The 21,001-nt window shown below is 42.9% G+C and overlaps 1 protein-coding gene across 1 annotated transcript; it reads left to right on the top strand.

The window, feature by feature from the left end:
- Positions 1 to 6,114: 6,114 nt before the first annotated feature.
- LOC147206035 (lysine-specific demethylase RSBN1L-like) lies at positions 6,115 to 20,436 on the top strand. Its single transcript, XM_086109260.1, has 8 exons — positions 6,115 to 6,622; positions 6,873 to 7,004; positions 8,684 to 9,333; positions 15,078 to 15,215; positions 15,485 to 15,627; positions 16,286 to 16,453; positions 16,945 to 17,056; positions 18,060 to 20,436. The coding sequence occupies exons 1-8, from the start codon at positions 6,115 to 6,117 to the stop codon at positions 19,326 to 19,328; spliced, it is 3,120 nt and encodes a 1,039-aa protein (XP_085965386.1). The 3' UTR covers positions 19,329 to 20,436.
- Positions 20,437 to 21,001: the final 565 nt, after the last annotated feature.

The following is a 21,001-nucleotide window of genomic DNA, read 5'->3' as shown; positions in this document are numbered from 1 at the left end:
CTAGGTGTGATTGTCAGCGTGAATGGTTGGTCGTCTGTATGCCTTGCGATTGGCTGGTTCAGGGTGTACCACACCTACTACCCAAAGTCAGCTGGGACAGGCTCCAGCATGCCTGCGACCCTTGTGCGCATTAGACAACGGATGGATGGATGGATGTGTTTAATTTTATTTTATTGGGTTAATTTGGGTTGCTAAAGTCATTGTTTGATTTAATTAATTTGTTTGAATTTGTTATTGTACAAATGTATGAAGAAAAAGTCATAAATTAAATTTTATTTTGATTTATGATATTAATGTAGCGAATAAGCAGCCTCTTTTGCGCATTATTTTGGTTTGTTTGGATTTATTTTCTTTTTTTAATGCATATACAAATTTATTCATTTGGTAAATTTTGTTTCATTTTGTTTGAATTCATTTTATTTTATTAATGTAAAGAGCATAGGCAGCCTCTCTTGTGGGTTGCCAAACTCACCGTGTCTTGTAAATTAGCTACATTTTATTTTTATTTTCATTTTGTTTTGTGAGAATGTATACATTTTTTAATTTGACTATTAAAATTTATTTTGTCTGAATGTTTTTTTCCGTAGACATGTTCAATTTAATTTAATTTAGTGTGAATTCACTATGTTTTTATTAATTTAGAGACGAGGCAGTTTCTCTTGTGGTTTGCTAAGATCAGTGTGTCTTACTTAATTAGATCAGATTTTGCTAGAATTTAATTTCTTTTCTTAGTGTAACAATAAGATGAGGGGAGCCTCTCTTGTGGGTTGCTAAGCTCACTGTTGCTGTGCCAATGTTTGGTGAAGTGTTTTAGTGATCTCCTCCACCCAGCAACGTTATGTTTTTATCACTTACTTATTTATGTGTTTGTTAGGGGGATTTCATGGAAAAAAAAATTAAAAAAGCACAGGCCACTGCCACAAAAAGTAGCGAGGGAGTGACGTACTGGCCAAGAGGAACCCATAAAATTTTGGTGGGGATCCGACTAATGGTGCAGATCCAGGGAATGTGTTTTTCCACTTGTGTTAACATTGCAACATCAGGTCTTGTTTTCATTCATTTCTACTTGTATCACACGTGATCTTACGGACAAAATATGCAGGAGGTGGGTACTGGATCTGTGAAGACGAGCACTTGGCTCGGACTGATGATCCTTGGCGGAGGTCTGCTCTCTGAGCACTACTCTAACTTTAAGCCTGCCTGTGGTGACCTTTTGAATTGTTGTTTTCTGCCTCCTGGCTGTCGGGTTGTTATGACGACATCGAGGCTGGGGACATTTTTCAGCTGTCTTTTTAATAATGACAAAGGAAACTGTTTGGCTTCAAGTGTGGGAAGCACACTCTTTCAAATGGAAGGTCAAATCAAAGAGATAACGTGTGGAAGAGAGAAACTGTGAACACACGTCAAGTTGGTGACAGAGGCATCAGTTGCGTTTTTCTTGAATATAATTTACTTTACAGTGAGTGGTACCTTGACTTACGAGTTACCTGATGCGTGAGTTTTTCGATGATTTATTTATTTTTTGCCTAAAATTGTGATTAAGAATTGAAGTTAGCAATGAACTTCACAATATGCGGCAGTTTGGAGGATAGTACAGTGGTGCACTGATCACAATTTGTGTGGCCGGTCACTGATCACCTGATCTTTAAAAAGCCTGACTCGTCAATCCAGATTTTTTTTTCACAACCAACAGCAAACACCTTCAATGTTCTGATCTTGTTTTATTGTAAAACATTGAACGATACCCGTGAAAGACTACAGTGGGTTATCTAAAATGTACAAAGTAGTTTTCTCAAATAATAATGAAAACCCTGTTAGTCATCTGACTTTTTCAGACCTCAGCGGAGGGAGATAAGATCGGTAGACAAGATCGGTTTTGTAGCTAGGGATCAGATGATCACCAATCCCCCTAAATTAAGGAAAATGGTGCCAATACCGATCCCAGCCGATCGAATTACGCACCCCTAGCAGATTAAAAAAAAACATAAAAAAGATAATTACATGCTGTGTATTTAACTAAATAAACCACGTAACTTTGTCTGATGAAAGTCTGCTAACGTAATGCTATGACACGAGACAGAATGCTATTGGTGGACTAACAAAAGTAGCATTGATGTTGGCAGTTGTGATTGTCCTCATTGTGTCTTTATTATATCAGTACTACACTGCCGCTCGGTGGCCAGGGCTTGGACAATGACCATTGAATTCAAGCATAAAATCCTGGTGCACAAACTGTTTAATTTTTTTACATTCCATCTCATGATGTGATTGGATTAGATTAGATTAGATTAGATTAGATTAGATTAGATTAGATTAGTTATGGATGGAACAGATCATTGGAATTACCATTCATTTCAGTGGAGAAAGATGATTTGAGTTCTGAGTGTTTTGCGTTACAATTGAGCAAGTATTAAACTCGTACGTCATGGCACAGCTGTACTTAAAATAACATTCCAGACTTGTATACAGTCAGGTGCTTCTATGACAACTGTTGGGAGGTAAAAACCAGAAACATATACACACCGCAGCACTTTAACACACACACAAAAAAATGTGTGAGAGAAATGTTTACACGATTTGGAGATGTCTGTCTGAATCAAGGCACTGTACCATCTTCTAGCGCTTGTCCTCATTTCCCAGCTGACTGGGTGAGAGGCAGAGTATAACTTGGACTGGTCACAGCCAAGCTTCCTGACTGGAATTTAGAATACTCATATGTCAAGTCATCTTTCCCCATTGAAATGAATGGAAATGCCATCAATGCGTTGCAGACTACTACAAAAACATTGTCAGGTGTGCCGCGGGAAAATATCCAATTTGTATGCCTGTGTGGTCTATCACCCAGAAAGTAATCGTGTAGTACCCTCCCATACCGCTAAGGAGCAGCAACAGCTAGCCAATTGCCTTGTGTTTCGACCACTAGAGACAAGCGAATTTGTGCCGTATGAATGCAGGACGACAGTGTAGCAATAAATATGAAAGATTATAAAATACTTTTTCTTTGTGTTCATTTGATTCGCATTCAAGCGGTTATAACATCATCAATGCTAAAAACGGTTATAGTAACAATATAACACGTTAATTGTTAAAATAAGCGGGGGGGTGGGGGGGGGGGGGCTTTACACATTTTCAGCTAGTGGTGTGCCGCGAGATATTTTCAGTGAAAGAAGTATGCCCTGGCTCAAAAAAGTTTTAAAAACACTGCTGTAGACGACCATCCACTTGCACTTACAATCACACCGAGGGACAATTTAAAGTGTTCCATTAACCTGCTATGCACGTTGTTGGAATGTGTGAGGAAACGGAGTACCCGGAGAAAACCCATGCAGGTACAGGGAGAACATGCAAACTCCACACAGGAAATCTGGAGCCAGAATCGAACCCTGCACCTCTGCACTATGAGGCGGACGTGCACGGCACGTTATATTGAATCTAAAGACATGAAACACTTTTTGCCACATGATTTGCTTCAATTCAGAAAATGTGCAGCTCTTCCTGGTATGCACTTCTTGGCCATCTTGGGATACTATAATACAGACATACGGTTATAAACTACATGAAGATGGTCTCAGCTTCTCAGTACATAAGTAAAATGTGTCATTCTGCAGAGGAGGAATATGCCTATGTGTGTTGTTATATTAGCATATTTACATGTGTTGCTCCACCGATTGTGGTTAAATACCCATTACTTATGGGTTGTGACGCCGTGACATACATACTATTGGTTAGTTGGTCTGCCCCCCCCCCCCATTTTATGTTACCATTAATCTACTGAACCTTTGGGAAACGTTACGTGGTACAATAGATGGATGGATGGATTACAATAGTGTACAAATATTGTGCAATAAAATGAAATGACTGCGATTGGCTGGTTACCAGTTTAGAGTGTCCCCTGCCTGCTGCCCGGGGACAGCTGGGATGGGCTCTGGCACCCCCTGCAACCCTTGTGAGGATAAAGCGGATCATAGAATGGATGGATGGATGGAAAATGAAATGGGTGCTTATAGCAGAGTGTCGCCGTGGATCATTCTCAGTAATAGCTACTTCTCCGAGCTTTTATCCATTTATGGACAGCAGGTTGTCGTCCTCAAGGTGCCCTCCTTGTGAACACTGTTTTGAAGTCCCTCCAATGAGCCGCCTTGGCCCACTCTCTGTCCTGGCTAATGTAAACACTGTGCTCTTCTCCTCCCCGCCGATAAAACAAACATTTGACCATTCGTTCAGCTTCCTGGTAGCAAGGAGGCCAATTCATCTCCATCCAAGTGATATTGTTGAAAAATAGCCTGAACCCTTCCTGGATTATTCACAGACTCATATCTGTCTTCATCCCGCAGCTCATATAAGTATTCCAACTCATCTTTTGCCTTTTGTCACAGTCACACACTCATATCCACCGAATGCTTCATAAGGCGAGACATTCTTTCATCATGTGTCAGGATGACTTTTACTGGTTGCTTGAAAACACCGGGACATGTCCCTTCACATCTGGGATGGATTTGCTGTGGTGAGGCAGCACCAGATAAAACCTGGCCAGCCCGTCAGTCAGTCAATACCCTAAATACCTGCACTCGTTTTGGACATAGGTGGACATTTTCCAGAATTAGGAAGTGAAGGGTAAGGATATGGCAGTGCTTCAAGGCCTGATATGTCCTGATTAGCTAGCTTTAGTTTACTAGATGGCAATCATCCAGTCATCCGTTCTCTATAACGCAGCCCAGCGGTAGCCTACCCCATCTGATGTATAGACTAGAGGGTGGATACATCCCAGAACGGTCGCCAGTCAATCGCAGGGCATATGTATACAGTCATTCACACTCACATTAACACAGACAGACACCCAACTCAGGAACGACCTCCAAGCGGTGTTGGGCGTGCCTTCGGGCTACGAACAGTTCCCAGTCGACAGCTGACAACTGGGTCTGCAGGTACCCGGGTCGCTGCGGCTTTGGGAGCCACTGTGGGACCCAGTTGCAGGTTGCTCAACAATAACAACAATGACAGACAATTTAGAATAACCAGAGAAATCCTACACAAGCATGGGGAAGAAAATGCAAACTCCACACAGGAAAACTGGAGCTGAGATTTGAACCCAGAACCTAAGAACGGGAAGGCAGACATGCTGAACACAACCCCAAAAAAAAATACAAATACAAATTAAAACTCACTGTCACTTGCCACTGCAGAGTGTGAATCATGTGTAATCACATCTAGCAAGACTCTGAGTAGATGAGCAACAAATTCCCTTACTGCATGTAACTATACTGCCTCCTGGTGAATTTATGAGAAGTTGCAAGTTTTGTAAACAACTCATACAGGCGCACCTGGTCATACGATGGATTGTGGCTATAGAAAGTATTGAAAGATTTCTGGAGCCTATCCCAGCTGTCTCCAGGCAATAGTAGGGGGACACCCTGAACTGGTTGCCAGCCAATTGCAGGGCACTCATAGACGAAGAACCATCCGCACTCACAGAGAAGTTCCATCAATCTGCCACGCATGTTTTTGGAATGTGTGAGGAAACCGGAGTACCCGGAGAAAACTCACTCAGGCACGGGGAGAAGATGCAGAGTCTACACAGGAAGGCCGGAGCCAGAATCGAACCATGCACCTCTGCACTGTGAGGCGACGCGCTAAACAGTTGTCCGCCTGGCCGCCCAATCAGCGATGTCATGAGGAGAAAATAAACACATTAATAACATAGTTCATAGTTGTTTAGGTGTCGTATATTATTTTAAATATTTTTGTCTGAACTGTCATTACTATTTATATGATCATAATAATTAATATTTAGACCCAGTATTATAATTATTAGTAGTTTGTTTTATGTTCAATTTTATTTACTGTATATATATAACACTTTGATTCCAGTGCGTTTGCGTTTTTAAGTGCTCTATTAATAAAAAGTTAAGATGAGGTGAGTTTCAAAGAAAGAAAATATCTTTTTTCGTTCATAATAAACAGTCGCTTTTCAAATCGTTCTTTCGTACAACAGTATTGTATACTTCCGCGTTGCTCTTCCGCCTGTTGTACGTGCTTGCGGAGCATCTAAGCCCCGCCTTCTATTGGCTCTGACGCACCAGTTACGTCTAGCCGTAAAAAATAGAAACTTCCAAGATGGCCGAGTCCGTGGACTCCATGCATTTCGCAGCGAACAGCAAAACAAATTCCCCCCAAGCGCTGTTAGCTAAACGGCCGCCGGAGACCCGACCGCAGTCTTCCAGCGACATTCACCCACCACCCACAAAGAAGATCCGCGTGGAGGAGAAGCGGCCCAAGCACCGGAAAGTCAACGGAGAGGTGTGCACTGTGGAAAAACACAACGGGAAACCGAGTTGTGGGAGCCCAGCGAAATGGAGTTTCGGCCCGGCCAAGGCGAGCCACTCCGCCGCCCCCACCGCTACCGCGGTGGTGGTGCCAGGAGCAGCAGCAGCTCCCGCACGGAAAATTTTCAAAATAAGCAACTTCCTCGCTTCGCCGTCCAAAGAGAAACGAGCGAAGGAGAAACGGCATCGGGAGAAAAGCGGCGAAGCGCAGCGCATTTCGGCCGCGGCAGTGGAGAAAGTCAACCCCGCTAGCTGCCATACAAAGACCGAGAACGGCGACGTGAAGACGCCACAGAGAGGTAAGACCGATCTACCCCTCGCTCCACACTCTTTCCCACTAAAATACCGAACAAACTCCGTGGTTGTAATTGAAACATCTGTTGAAATATTACATAACGGGGCTTGTGCCGCAGGCCACTGTGTGCGCGCATCAGGCCCCGAATGCAATGCATGTGGACCACTCACTCACACGTGGAAATGTTTGTCCTTTTATCACTTCAGCCCTGGATGTTATTAACAGGCGTCACTTTTGGTGCCTTTCCCCCCTAGATCACAACAGCAAAGACAAGGAGCGGGACAGCAAGAAGGAAAGAAGCAGCAAAGAGTGGAAAAACCACAACCTGCCGCCAGAACGTGACATCTCAAAGGAAAATGGGGAACTGGTGTTCCCTCTTCAGAGAGGTAAGCAAAAGCACCCCAGATCACATCAAAGCCTGAGCTCACACCATACATCAAAGTACTCAATCCACATTTAAACATCAGAAGCCCCCTTTTTCGCAAGAGGTACGTTGCGGAAGCTAGGGGAAAATATAGGTGAAAATCAGCAGCATCATGGGACCATAAAATACTTTAAATTTGGTTTTACCCCTCCCACACGCCTTAAACACATTCAGATTACGTAAACATACTTTTAAAAGTATGTTTTGCCTTGCTTTTGCTGTCAAGAAATTGGGCATGATCATAACATCACTTGAAAGGGGAAAAAACTCAAACTTATTTTCCAAATAAGATGTCAGGTGTGCTTGCGAAAAGCTATTTTTTTATTTGTCACTCCCAATTGAAGCTTAGTAGTAAAACTGACAAAAAGGAATTAATCATTATATATTTAGACAGCAAAATGCCAAACTGAACTATATCATTTTCCCCAAGGCCGGACAGATACCAAGCCAAAACCCGCTGTCGCAGAGTGTGCAGTGTTCTGCAACTAGTTTAAGTGGTAAACTGTGGACCACAGGTTTTGCTGTTGTTCAATGTTTAGATTGGCGGTGAACACAAGAGTGTGTAGAATACAGAGTGTTAACACGGTGTTTAACAGCAAAACAAAACATATATTTACAATTTCTTTCGTACCTGACCCAACGATCGATCAACAACCTTTCAAAATACGGTGCCTCAATTTTCTGCTTATGCTCTCCCTTTTCCTTTTTTTTTTGTGGCTATCTGCTTCTTCCTTGACAATCGCACCACATGTTTGTGGTACAATAGAAAATAATAGAGTACCGTATATCGTATGTGTAGCCTCAAAACCCAATCAAGGGTTTTTCAGTATTTCTGTTGCCGCTCATCTGTAGATGTGCGGTGCTGATTCGCTTGGTGTGCGATGAAGAGTCAGCAACTGTAATCTTTTCCTCCTTTGTTAACTTAAGTTTGTTTCGGTCGCTGCTGCCGTGAGGCGGGCCGAGTTAAAGTCTGCAATGCTGACGAAACGCCATAGATGGCCTAACGTAAATAGTTTCAGTACTTAGACTCAAATAACTGCGACATTAACACATGAAGCAGCAACACATACAAAGAGCATGCAACAACAGTCACAATTCTCTCTGGTCTGTGAGAACACTGACTTATTGTTGGCAACTCTTCTTGATTCAAATGACGGTAACCACAAAAGGTCACAATGGACTAAAATGCATAAATACTAAATGCTAATCATGACATTCTGTAGTCACCTTAGTCACAGTCTGTAAAATAATATTTTTATTTATTCTTTGTTTCACCAGGTAAGGCATTTGAGAACCGTTTCTCGTTTACAGTACATTTCAAAAGCTTATTTCACACTTACTATGGCAGATGACGTGCAGCGTGTACCGTCCTCTGATTAGTTGATGCCCACATCACTCACCAGGCCAGACCTCGTCTTTCAAAGCCATACTCACTCGGTCGGGGATACAACAGTAGAACCTGTGGATGGTGATGCAAAATGGACAAATACCTTCACCTCACATGCACAATATTTAAAATTTAAACATATATTTTAAAACCGATTACTTGATGAATCGTCAGGTAATCGCTAGAATCATCAATTCTAAACCTTTTCGAATGGCTGCATCCCTTAATTTGTGTTGTCTGGTTGTCCATCTCAGAGCCCAAAGAGAAGCCCAAAGCCAGTTCCCAAGAAGACCTCTTGCTCAAGAAGCTGAAGAAGAAGAAGAAAAAGAAGCACAAAGATGGTGAGCGAGCCAAAGAGAGGCACGGACGCCCCAAAATGTACCACCGCTCGTGCCAGACTGTTTATTCTGGAGTGTCTCTTGGATTGGCCGAGTTCCTCAGCCGAATTAACGGCAACAGTGGTGGTGGAGGCGGACTGCTTCACAGCACACAGCACCAGGACCCCGCATCTATGCCTGCCGCGGTCAGAGAGAGACTGGGCTACATCTCACCGCTCCACTGCACGCCCACACCGAGTCTACCCGGGCTGGAGTTTGGCCACCTGATTCACGTGGAGATGCAGGCCAACGGGGGCGCGTCGGTGGTGCGCGCCTATGGCGAGCAGCTCTCGGCCCTGTCGCCGGCCGAGATGCAACGCTTCGCCCAGGAGTTTGTCACCTTGTCGTTCAGCGAGGACGGAGCACAGGCGGCGTGTTTCGTCATGGGCATCATTCACGGAGCGGCATCCTACCTCCCGGACTTTCTGGATTACTTCTCCTACAAGTTCCCCAACGCCCCGGTAAAGATGGAGGTGCTCGGGAAGAAGGACATCGAGACCACCACCATGGCCAACTTCCACACTCAGGTGAGATTTCACCTTTCTGCATCTCTGGCAGGTCTGGAAATTGGTTTTTAATTTTGATTTTATTCATCCTTTATTTTTTACTTTATTATTTTGTTCGGCTTCACAAGTGTAAATTATTTGATCTACGCCAAGGGTGCCCAAGTTGGGTTCTCGGCCGCCCCATCCAGCCTGCTTTACATGTTTCCCTCCTCCAGCGCACCTGATTCAAATGATCGGTTCATCAGCGAGCTTTGCAGAAGCCTGATAGAAATCCTGATCATTTGAATCGGGTGTGTTGGAGGAGGGAAACATGCAAAACAGAACCGGACTTGGGTAGCCCTGATCCACACAAACTGTGGTCTGATTTTGAAGGTTTTTAATTTTTATTTTTTTTCGGCACCGCAAATCTATATATTCTAGCGAAATAGGTAGGTTATGTATTTTATTATGTGTTGCCATCTAGGCCTGAAGGCAAATATGTCAGGTTGTGTTACTTTGTGCGCTGCTATGTCCGAGTTCATAAATGCAACACTGTGCATGGTCGTGAGTGACTGTTTGGGAGCGCAGATTTGATGTCAGGCATGGGCATACAGAAACTGTGTTTTGGCTGTTAATAAATGTGAGTTTGTTGACTAATGCCTCTCTAATCCATAATAGGCACTACAATTTGTTAGCGTAGCACAACGGGAAATTGCGTTACATCAAAGACATCCGGTAGCACGTGTGTACTAATTCGAGCTTCCAGACACGATTGTTCCTCTGTCAGAAATTAAATCATTGATAGATGCTTACCTATCAACGTTGTCCTGCCATGAAAGGGAGGTTCGAATCGTATTTTTGGTGAAATACGTCTGAACTTCGGGACTCTGATGCTAACACGGTTTAGCCAAGACACTGCCTCACCCACATTGCTGCTGTTTACATGATGACCTGGATTACCACTTCTGCGCATGTGTGTCACAGCCAGCGGGAAAAGCCGTGACAAGGGCGTCATTCCATGCGAAATCAACTAGCGGGTTAAAGCAAGCAGGTTTTGATTTTAAGTTATTACTTGTTATTAGTGATGGCACAACACAAAATCTAAAATTTTAGGTCAATCAGTGCAGGGATTCGAGAGCTATGATACATCAAAATTTTGACATTTTTTGCAAGAGGCATGCCCACTTTCTTTCCTTTGAACCCTTTTTTACCTAACTACTGGGTCAATCTTTACAAAACAAGTATTGTTGGAAAGAGAGCGCAACAAGGCTTCCTAATTCTGCAATAATTTACAAGATTGGCAAATATTTTAGTAACTTAACCTTTTGACCTTTAATTGACCTTGAATTGGACTTGTGGCTCATGTGACCTTAACAAAAGTTTTCATGAAATGTAATCCCTCACATGTTCTCTAAAACATATTAAAGTTTGGAGATGTAATTTTGTTGAATATGCATTGAAAGTCACACAGCTCTCAAAAATGTCCTCAGGTACACATGAAATTGTGCTCATTGTTGTAAAACACTGTGTACTGTATATCCAGTATGACTTGGCGGCAGACGTCTCTGTCTCATTCACTTAAAATCAGGAAAGGGGCGTGTGCGGTGGAGGTATTTGCCGCATCACTTAAATGCCTGCATCTGTCGGCCAATCAAATGACAATGATGTCACGACCCTCCTCAGCCTTGCCTTCTCAAACCAGGGTGGGAAAGATTCTGAAGAACTGTTCCGCTGCAGCGCCCATTTAGAGAAGAGCATTGTAGGGTCTTATTGGCTACACGAGGTGGACAAAACATCAGAAACAGCTATCTCTGGGATGCAGGAAAAACGTAAACCACTGCCAACGACAGCCAAACTTATTGTTACATGAATTCATCTCTGAAAGTCAATAAGAAGTGAGGCTCTTTCTCCACCTTGTCCCAATGCTAAATACCAAGTACGAGTGCAGTTCGTGAGCTTTGACCAATTTAACTCAATAAACACACCTCACAGTGTTCTACATTAACAGTTGCCCGGTGGCCCGGGGCCACCACGTGACTGCGTAGGGCCACCTAAAGTTTATTGATACTGGCCCAAATGGACCAGTACAAATTTCATCAATAAATACAATGAAATCAACACATACTTGCTTTTTTAATGTTTAACTTTGAAAATTTTGAATTTTGGTTGCTGATGGTGTCATGGTAAATCCGCCTGACTTGTGTGCGGGATTGATTCCCACTCAGTGACTGTGTGGGTGTGAATGGTTGTTCGTCTCTGTATGTGCCATGCGACTGAGTGGCGAGCAGTTCAGGGTGTAGTGCCCCTTCCGCCCGAAGTCAGCCGAGGGAGGCTCCCACACCAACCTTGCAACCCTGTTCAGGATAAGCGGCGTTGGAAATGGATGGATGGATGATTTGAGTTTTCTCCACTTAACGAGCTAATGTTAATGGATATTTCTTTTGGACCGTTTTTTTTTTTTTTTTTTTTGCATGTGTAAATCAGGTTACAACTTCTCATAAGGAATGGCTTGAAGAAGATATAAAGCCCAGAACATGGAGATATTCAGTTAGATTTTATAATGCAAAAAGCAAAAATCTAATTAGACAAAAGTAATATTTCCCCAATGCTTAAATTATACAGTATACAGATGGTAAATAAGAAATTATTAAAACTTATCATAGGATATCATAAATGTACAGGGCGCGTGTCGATTCTGGCGGGGCTATCACCACATGGCTGGGACAACCACCCAAATAGGTTTCATGTCTGCCTCATGTCCGTTTGGTGACCATAATACAAAAAGGACAGCATATCATAATCATAAAAGTTGCCATTCATTTAAAAGCTGTAATTCATTTTGACATAATGCAGCGAAGCAAACGGTTTCGGTTCAAATGGTCAGTGTTCATTGCAATGTGATGTTTACAGCCATTTTCGGATATATATATTCAATGACATAAATCGTTTTATGACACAATTTTAAAGTTTTTATACAGTACATTTACAGCGCATAAGTAGTTTTTGACTTGCTGCTCAGTGTAAAAAGAACCACTGGGTCAGTGTACTTTGGGTTTCAAAGAGCTGTACTTAAACACTAACTGTCGTATGTCAGAACCTGACACCCATTTTAAAGCTTTGGGGTGGCGGGGGTCCCTCCATTTCCAACAGTCATTCTGCAAAAACGTAGACTTTTCTTGGACAGCGTGTGAAGGTTTGAAGAAGCAAGAATGTAAATTACACATCGGCACTTTCTCGATATATACATATTCTGAAGCATCTAATTATATCCACAGTGGACCGCTGCAGCGCGAGGCTTGATACGACTGCACTTAAATTATATTCCGGTTTAACAGCAGTCATAAAATGTGCCTCTCGTGCAGTTGCACGCTGAGAGGGATCCATTTTGGTCGTGCTAACCTAAAATTATTCCATCCAGAGGCCCCACTCTGCATAGAACATTTACCAAGGTCGCCCTTGTTGAGCTTTGTAATCAGATTACTTCATAGCCTCTGTGCACCAACGCGACGGCTCTCTCCTGGCTCTTCATTATTAGCATATTTTCCTACTTGAGCTGATTTGCGATTCGTGTATGCCCCAAGGAGATCGATTTTTGGCAAAGTAGCTGTGGGTGAGCGATTAAAAAAAAAAAAAATCTTTGGCTGCTCTCTTCACCAGCTGTCAGAGCACTGGAATAGACTTTGACAAAAAGTCCGGGTCCAAATGCACTAATAAAAATCTAATACGAGAGTTGCATCTGAAGCTCTTATTCTTGTTGTATTTGAAGAAAAACCTCACAGTGTGACTCGGTGTAAACTAAAAGCATAATTCTAATAAAAGTTGGATTTACCCAGCACACTTCAAGTCACACATTGAGTTTTTGCTGTCATGTGGCACAATGGGGATATGCGTCATGACGTCTTATGTAGAAAAACATACATCGAATCCGATATTTCCGCTCTAATTAGGGTTTGAACGGCTCAAGATTTTTGTTTTGTTTTTGATTCTAATGTGACAGAAGTCTAGTCAATGACGGTTAATTGATGGCATAATTATTCATCAGCACCGTACAGCGGTTCACAACATTCTTTGCGCCACAGACACGCGTCACATATAAAACGTTTCGACGGACCGGCATAGAAACAAATGAAATTCAATAATTAAAGCAGCAGCTCAACATTACGCTGAATGTCGTTTTGGAGTTTTTTCGGAGTTGTCAAACATAGGACTTGCGGCCCAGAACCAACCCGGTATGGGGTCCAACGTGGCGCCCGCAGGATTTTTGAAATATCGTCTGATTTGGCCAGCGAAACACCGTCAAGTCATTTCTTGCATTTTCTATTGCAATTGATGAGACCACTGACATTACAGACGTTCAACTGGCCATAATTGTGGAGTTACAGTGATGAGACACTGAGCGTCACTAAGGAGTTCCTTGTGTTGAGAAAGGAAAGGAGGCAGGAGGAAGGATAGAAGGAAAGAAAAGAGGTCATAAAAAAGGAAGAAGGAGAGGATCTGGGAGCAATGAAAAGATAAAAGGAAAGGAGGGACTCAAAACAGCTTGGGTCAATAAGACCCAGGAGGCTTAAATATTTGTTTATTTGGAGTTACTTTTTTTTCATAATTTTATTTTACTCATTTTGCATTTGTACAAACACCGTGACCAAGATGTAAATGATAATCAGAAGCAAGTTGCTCATGTTTTGCACTTTTGTTCATTATACGTTTTGAAAAGGGATTTATCATTAAATATCAAGATTTTCCTATTGTACTTATGTGCATAAAACCAAAAGGGAAAACGTGGACTTGTTAATTATAGCAAATTATGCTCTCATTTGACTGGTCTGGCCCGCTTGACATCTAATTAGGCAGCAAGCAGCCCCTGAACTATCATGCGTTTGACACCCCTGTTCGTGTTGCAGTGTTCCCCACTTACGCAGTTATCTGTGGTGGGGCGTAACAAATGAAGTTTGGACCCCACTTCTAGATTTTGGCGCTACCTGTCAGTTATAATTAACCAGTGTATTAGCTGTCTTTTGCGGTGCTGAGATGTCACTCACCTCTTTGTCTGCACCTGCTAATCGATACCCAATTGATACTCAAATGACTGAAGCATCAAAAGTCTCATTATATAGAGTTCCACAATAATGGTGGCCCCGAGGCCACCACGTGACTGTGTTGGGCCACGTGAAGTTCACTTTTGTTGGCCTGACCGGGCTGCCACTCATTTCTCGGATCTGACCGATTAATTGAGTGTATTTTAAACGGGACCGTCTCCGTCACCCAACACCATCACATCCTGTCACGTTGCGGCACTCTTTTCACTCTTTCCCCCTTCAACATGTGTCGGCACTTTCCCCTCCTGCTCGCTGATTAAACACTCCACCCAAGCTGTAAAAATGTTCGTCTGAAGGTCCCACAATATGAATATGCAGCGAGCCGAGGTTTCAGTTTGTTTGTTTTTTTCCCCGTAAGTTAGCAGCTCCACCCCACATGAATAACTATTTAAATGTGATGTTGGCGCCACCTGTGCTGTGGGATCCAATTTCTTGAGAGCAAGAGAGTGACAATGGGCCCAAAGCAATACTTTTAAAAGCGTGTTTTCAGAAATGTATTGTTAATGTGTTCTAATTTGATCCAGTCTATTTTCTGTCATCTTCTGATGTGTAAAAAATTAGGGGGGGCTCCAATCAGCATTTTATGCTGCCAATCCCCAAACAAATCAGTAGTGGTGCTCTGATCCATTGGCACCACTGGTAAATAAAGTTAACGATGGCTGCTTCAACATCTGATGCGTCCCCCCCCAGGTGAAGCGGACATACTCCCAGGGAACGTACCGGGCTGGGGCCATGCGGCAGGTCAGTCTGGTGGGTGCCGTTGATGAGGAGGTCGGGGATTACTTCCCCGAGTTCATCCGCATGTTGGAGGACTCTCCCTTTCTGGAGGTAGGCATTCTTTCATTCCAGTAAATTTTCCAGAGATTGTGTGGTACATTTCCACGGGAAATTAACCTGGGGAGATTTGGAAAGAGTCAGGATGAATGCCTTAAATGTAGTATATTACTGGTTTATTTCCAATCATTCCTATAAATTTATAATTTATTCCAATCATTCCTATAAAAACGTTTCACACTATTTTTGGAATTTTGCGAGCCTGAAGTGGCGACAGAATGTCTGCCACGTTTACTCACTTGATTTTTGTGTTTTCCCCGAAGCGGACTCTGCCTTGGGGAACCTTCTCCAGTCTGCGGCTGCAAAGCCCCACGGAGAGCGACGACGGCCCCATCATGTGGGTCCGACCAGGAGAGCAGATGATCCCCATGGCCGACATACCCAAGTCTCCCTTCAAAAGGAAAAGGTGTGTTCACTTGGACGGTTCCAAAAGGGTGCAGAATTTCCCTGGGAAGTTCAGCTGGTGTTTTGCAAAGTACTCCAAAGCAGAAACTTTGCATGAGAGTTTTGTGGATTTAATACATAACTGTAAAGATTTTGTTTGGTCATCAGCTGACATCCATGCAAAATAAACTGCTCTCCTTGTCCTCATGCGATGGCATAAAAGTAGGCCTAACTTAATTGATCTTCATCAAAGGCTACATTTAAGTTCCACATAAGCGCCAACCTTCATTTAAACTCCTAGTCCATCTCTGTTCATTCCCATGAAACATTTCTAACTTTGAAAAGTCCCAGAGTTTTGCAAACAGATTTGCTTGCAAGAGATCGAATCCAAGTGCTGGATGATATGAGCTTCAAATCATTTTTTTTTTTTTCAATTCCCAAAAATCTGACTTCCGGTCCTAATTCAGTTCTTTGCAGTCACATCAAAGGCACAAATCCAAAACACACGAATACTACAGTATGGACAGTAATTACTTTATTAAACCAGTCAATGTCCTTACATTGTCTCACGATTTGTTGTGCTTTTATGCACTACTTTAAATGTTTTATATTTGTTATCTTGGATCTCATGAGGTCATTTATCTGGTGTCTGGTTAACATTGTAAAGTGTTGCGTTACAGGTCCACCAACGAGATCAAGAACCTACAGTATCTGCCCAGAGCCAGCGAGCCCCGCGAGATGCTTTTCGAGGACCGGACGCGAGCCCATGCCGATCACATCGGGCAGGGCTTTGAGAGACAGACGACCGCCGCCGTGGGCGTGCTGAAGGCCGTACGCTGCGGAGAAGAGTGAGTGCACATGCTTTTACACTGATTGTAAAAATAATAAAATTCATAACCACATCATTCCAACATCCTCAAAAAGAATGACATTAGAATAATAAAATATTTCTTTTATTAAAATTCTATTACAATTAAGTTAATGAAAATTATGAAATGAAACTAATTTAACGGTGTTGTGATCAGATCAAATGAAATTTAAGTTGCATTACAATTTATTTAAATTCTAATTTCATTCGATTTGTCACAAATTAAAGTTTCATTCAATTAAATTTGGATTGTTGGCTTTTGTAAATGTAAAATATTTTTTGATTAATCTTGTATGATGTTGTATTTTTAAAGTTAATACTTGTACAGGGAAGAAATGGAAACATTTTGTAAAACATAATTTCTACACATTAATGAACTTGCCCTGTAAATTCCTAACGGTGTTTGCGCTGTGCTGATGCACATTCCCAGCTGGCTTTTGTGTGTTTATGCTGAGCACGTTTGGGTTGCAGCAGCGACACACCTGCGCGCATCACCAAAGACGTGGTGTGCTTTCACGCCGCAGACTTTCCAGACGTGGTCATGAGGCTGCAGCTGGACCTCCACGAGCCGCCGCTGTCTCAGGTGCATCCGCAATATAGGCACAAATTGGCTGCTGGTTCCATCCTAACGATGCTAAAGTTGTATTTGTGATGACAACATATGAAAACCCCCAACTACATGTTCTGGCCTAGTTGTTTTCTCAATGATGATTTCACTAACTATGACGCGTCGCGTACTTCTGGGTGGCAAAAGCTCAAGTGTATGTCCCGTAAACAAATTCTTATGTCATATGACTGAGGCAGAGTGATTGAGAAAACAAGTTAGCGTGGCTAGCCTTCTTCTCTACTAGCACTGAAACGACTCATCGAATAACTCATGTTTTGATGTCAAAAAAAAGTTGAAGCAAAACCTCTACCTTGCAGCTTCACAGGGATCATTTTTTCCAGAAAAGAGTGAGGAAAAGACAGAGACAGCGTCATGTTTGGCTCATTTCACAGTTGACAAAGATGAGGTTCATTGTGCAAAATGTCTTCCGCCAACCTCATGTAGGTTTGATTCCCAATGTGTGTCTTAGAAGTGGCAATCACACTTAGAGGCAATCTTCACTGTCCTGCTAATTACGGCCTCCACTGGATTGAACAGGTTCCGCTGGATTCATTTTGATTTCATTTACTACAAGAAATTTGAAAAAATATATAAACTTTGGGGGCGGGGGGGGGGGGGCATCGCGCAGCGTAACCCTAAAGTCGTTATTGTTTTCACTTCACCTTGCTGTAGTCAATTACTTCTTAACCACCCAGAAGTACATGGTCGTATTTAAACATTACAAATTTATTGTTGATTAAATGCGTCTGAAATCAAATGAGACAAAATCGAGAGTTTTACCTCTATGGGAAGTTGAGATGCATCCCATCTCAATCTCTCAATAGTATTGCCATTTAATGGAATATTGGCTTTTTTAAATAGCATGTATACAAATAGTTGACTGTCCGCAAAACTAAACGAATGCTTTTAAGCCGGGTCCTTCCTTCACATTTGTCCTCAGCAACGATCTCTAAAACATTTCCGTGTTTTGCGTCCGCAGTGCGTCCAGTGGATCGACGACGCCAAGCTGAACCAGCTGCGCCGAGAGGGCATCCGCTATGCCCGCATCCAGCTCTACCACGACGACATCTACTTCATCCCCAGGGGAGTCATCCACCAGTTCAAAACGGTGTCGGCTGTTTGCAGCTTGGCCTGGCACATCCGACTCAAGCAGTACCACCAACACAAAGTTGTGGGGGAGGAATTGGAGAAGTGTTCTCCTCGTGACGTCACGCTGCATATCAAGGAGGAGGAGCTAGAGGAGAAGGTGATGAAACTGGAGGAGGAGCTACATTTGCCACTGCCCTGTAAGGAGGAAGAGGAGTCACGCGCGCTAATGGAGGAGGAGGTGCAAGAGGTGAGAAAGGAGGAGGCGGAACAATGTCCAGGTGAAGTTCAGCAAGAAGTAAGCGCTTCCTTGAAGCCACCGCCAATCAGGAAGGAGAACTACAGCGAGGAAGAGAGGCTCCACAAGTCCGCCAAGAAGGAGAGGGCACGATGGGAGAAGGAGGACAGGAGTAAAGAGGAGAAGGAGAGGAGTAGAGAAGAGGAGAGGAGTAAAGAGGAGAAGGAAAGGGGTAAAGAGAAAGAGAGGACTAAAGATGAGAGGGAAAGGAGTAAAGAGGAGAGGACTAAAGAGGAAAAGGAGAGGATTAAAGAGGAGAAGGAAAGGAGTAAAGAGGAGAGAAAGGACAAGAGTAAAGATCGGGACAGGAAGCATAAAGTCAAGGATAAGGAGAGGGAGAAGGTCAAGACGGATATAATGCCGATGGCGAGGAAGAAGGACAAGGAGCCTGGAGGAGGAGGTGGCGCTGTCTCAGTTTTGTCTCTCAACTCGCGGCCTGAGGAGGCGCGAGATGGCTGCAAACATAAGTCATCGCAAGGTAAGAAGGAGAAGAGCGGTCACCGGTCAGACGCTCTCACACCCAAATCCGACGCATCGGCACCCAAGTCGGACCCCAAAGCCTCGCCCATCAAGCCGGCTCCACTCAGGCGAGACGGCAAGAAAGAGGAGCCCAAGAAGCCCCCCAGGACGCTCATCACGTTTGACCTCTTTAAGCCCATGGAGGCCCACCAGACGGTGGCGCTTTCTTTTAAAACTCACCATCACCAACACGGCAGCGCCAAGCCCACAGACAACCGGACGCTGGTTCCCTTCAAAGGCACCAAAGTGAAAAGTGGGCCGCCGCTTGCAGACCCCCAAACGCAGCAGCAGCAGCACTCGGCGCTTAAGCAAACACTCAAAACTCACAAAGATTTCCTCATTTGAATGTCACCCCTTTTTTTAGTTGAGCATCACGCACGCACACACACACTCCTATACTACCCAGAAAAGGTTTGTTTTGCTTTTGGGGTGAACCTAAAATGCACTAGCACCTTAGAACCAGGTGAACTTAGTTTGACCTTCAAGCTCAATGGGTATTACACTCGTGACCATCTAAGGTCTTCCACTGCAATTCTTTTCCGTGACTCCTTCAGTCACTCTGTTGCAACCTGCTGATGCCACTTTAAGGTCAGTAGCCTCTTCATCACCTCGTCCTGAGACTGGCAGAGTCACCAAAAGGCACAAAAGTGGACATCCTCGAAAACCGTTCTGAATGTTGCCATTGAGCTCCTTGTTCCAGAGCAGCAAGTTGTGCAAAAAGTAGCAAAACTTTTCAACAGGTTTCAAATGAAGTTCTCCTGTAAAGTTAGTGCATTTTGTCCTCAACATTTCCCCCCCAAAACTCAATACGTCACAAACCTTTTGTGGCTAGTGTACGAGCAGGATGCACTCCCACATATTCAAACGGAGGAAGACGAATGTGAGCCAAGTAGCTCGCTTCAAATTTTATTTGTTCCGCGAATGTACGCCGGTATCTGTCAGTGCCTACTCACTACTTGGCATTTTTTTTAAAATAGCAGCCACTGAAGGTACAAGACTCTCTCAATTTCAAAGGAACCACACGCAAATTGCTCCACAATAATGAGCATCTACTGAATCATGTTTGCCGTTTTTAAATAGTTTTGGTTTCAAGCACTCCGCAAATGTTGATGCATTGGGTTTTTTTCAGATGGGACTTCCAAGCCAACACTGAGCTGTAAATTATTCTGTATGTACCAAAAACTGTACAGCATAAATCGATGTTATTAGCACCACATGAGGAAATGTATACAGAAATTGCATATATTTTTTTGTAAGACGAGTTTTATTTTCCATAGAACTTATTTATATCATTTAACTGTCTTGTTTTTATTTGAGGCCAACGTACATGGACAAGGTTGTTTATTTGATTTGTTTATGTTTTAAAGTGTAAATACATTTTATTTCCTAAGATAAAAGACTTGGTAGTGTGATTTATACTCTGATCGGAACCTCAATAAATGGTTCAAAAATATGGAGTTTCCTGATCAATATTTACCGTATTTGTTCTTCTCTGAACCGCTGCACAAAAATGTCTATTCTGCAGTTAAATAAACAGTGGACCGAAATGATTGATAACAAATCGCTCCAAAAGATACGAATGCAAATGTACTTCAAAGTTAAATACAACTGAACCCAATTTAACCAATACTGTACTGTTATGGATTAAAAAACAAATAGGCCAACATAACAAGCCCAGTTCAAACATTGACTTCAGTGATTCTTCTGTGTAGCACAATTTGAGAATCACTGGTTTCACAAGCTTATTGTGGTTTGCAGTGCATTCTTATCAAAAACAAGAGCACAAATGAAGCAGGACGCAAGTATATCAAGAAGAATGTGTACGCAGTAGACTGTAAAGCATGCTTCTATTCGCAATAAAAGATTTTATTTAGTCATTGCATTTTGCTCCAAAAGGCACCAGCTGTGCGCCAAAGAGTTGTTTTGCATTCAAGTGTCAGACTGAGTTTGCATTGTCTCTTATCAAGACCCTGAAAAGTCAATTCCAGCAGCCATCTGTGTCTTTTCCCACTGTCCTT

This window comes from Hippocampus guttulatus, chromosome 4 (assembly GCF_054856545.1).
Source record: "Hippocampus guttulatus isolate MCC_2025c chromosome 4, RoL_Hgut_1.0, whole genome shotgun sequence".
Classification (NCBI taxonomy): Eukaryota; Metazoa; Chordata; class Actinopteri; order Syngnathiformes; family Syngnathidae; genus Hippocampus; species Hippocampus guttulatus.
The sequence above is the reverse complement of the archived record's forward strand: the minus strand, read 5'-3'. Positions and strand labels throughout refer to the sequence as shown.

Excerpts from the sequence above, each read along its gene's own strand:
- LOC147206035 (XM_086109260.1), top strand. The coding sequence starts at position 6,115 with ATGGCCGAGTCCGTGGACTCCATGCATTTCGCAGCGAACAGCAAAACA. Across the intron at positions 9,334-15,077 it reads TGGCCAACTTCCACACTCAG|GTGAAGCGGACATACTCCCA; the intron begins GTGAGATTTCAC and ends GTCCCCCCCCAG. Across the intron at positions 16,454-16,944 it reads GCCGTACGCTGCGGAGAAGA|CAGCGACACACCTGCGCGCA; the intron begins GTGAGTGCACAT and ends TTTGGGTTGCAG.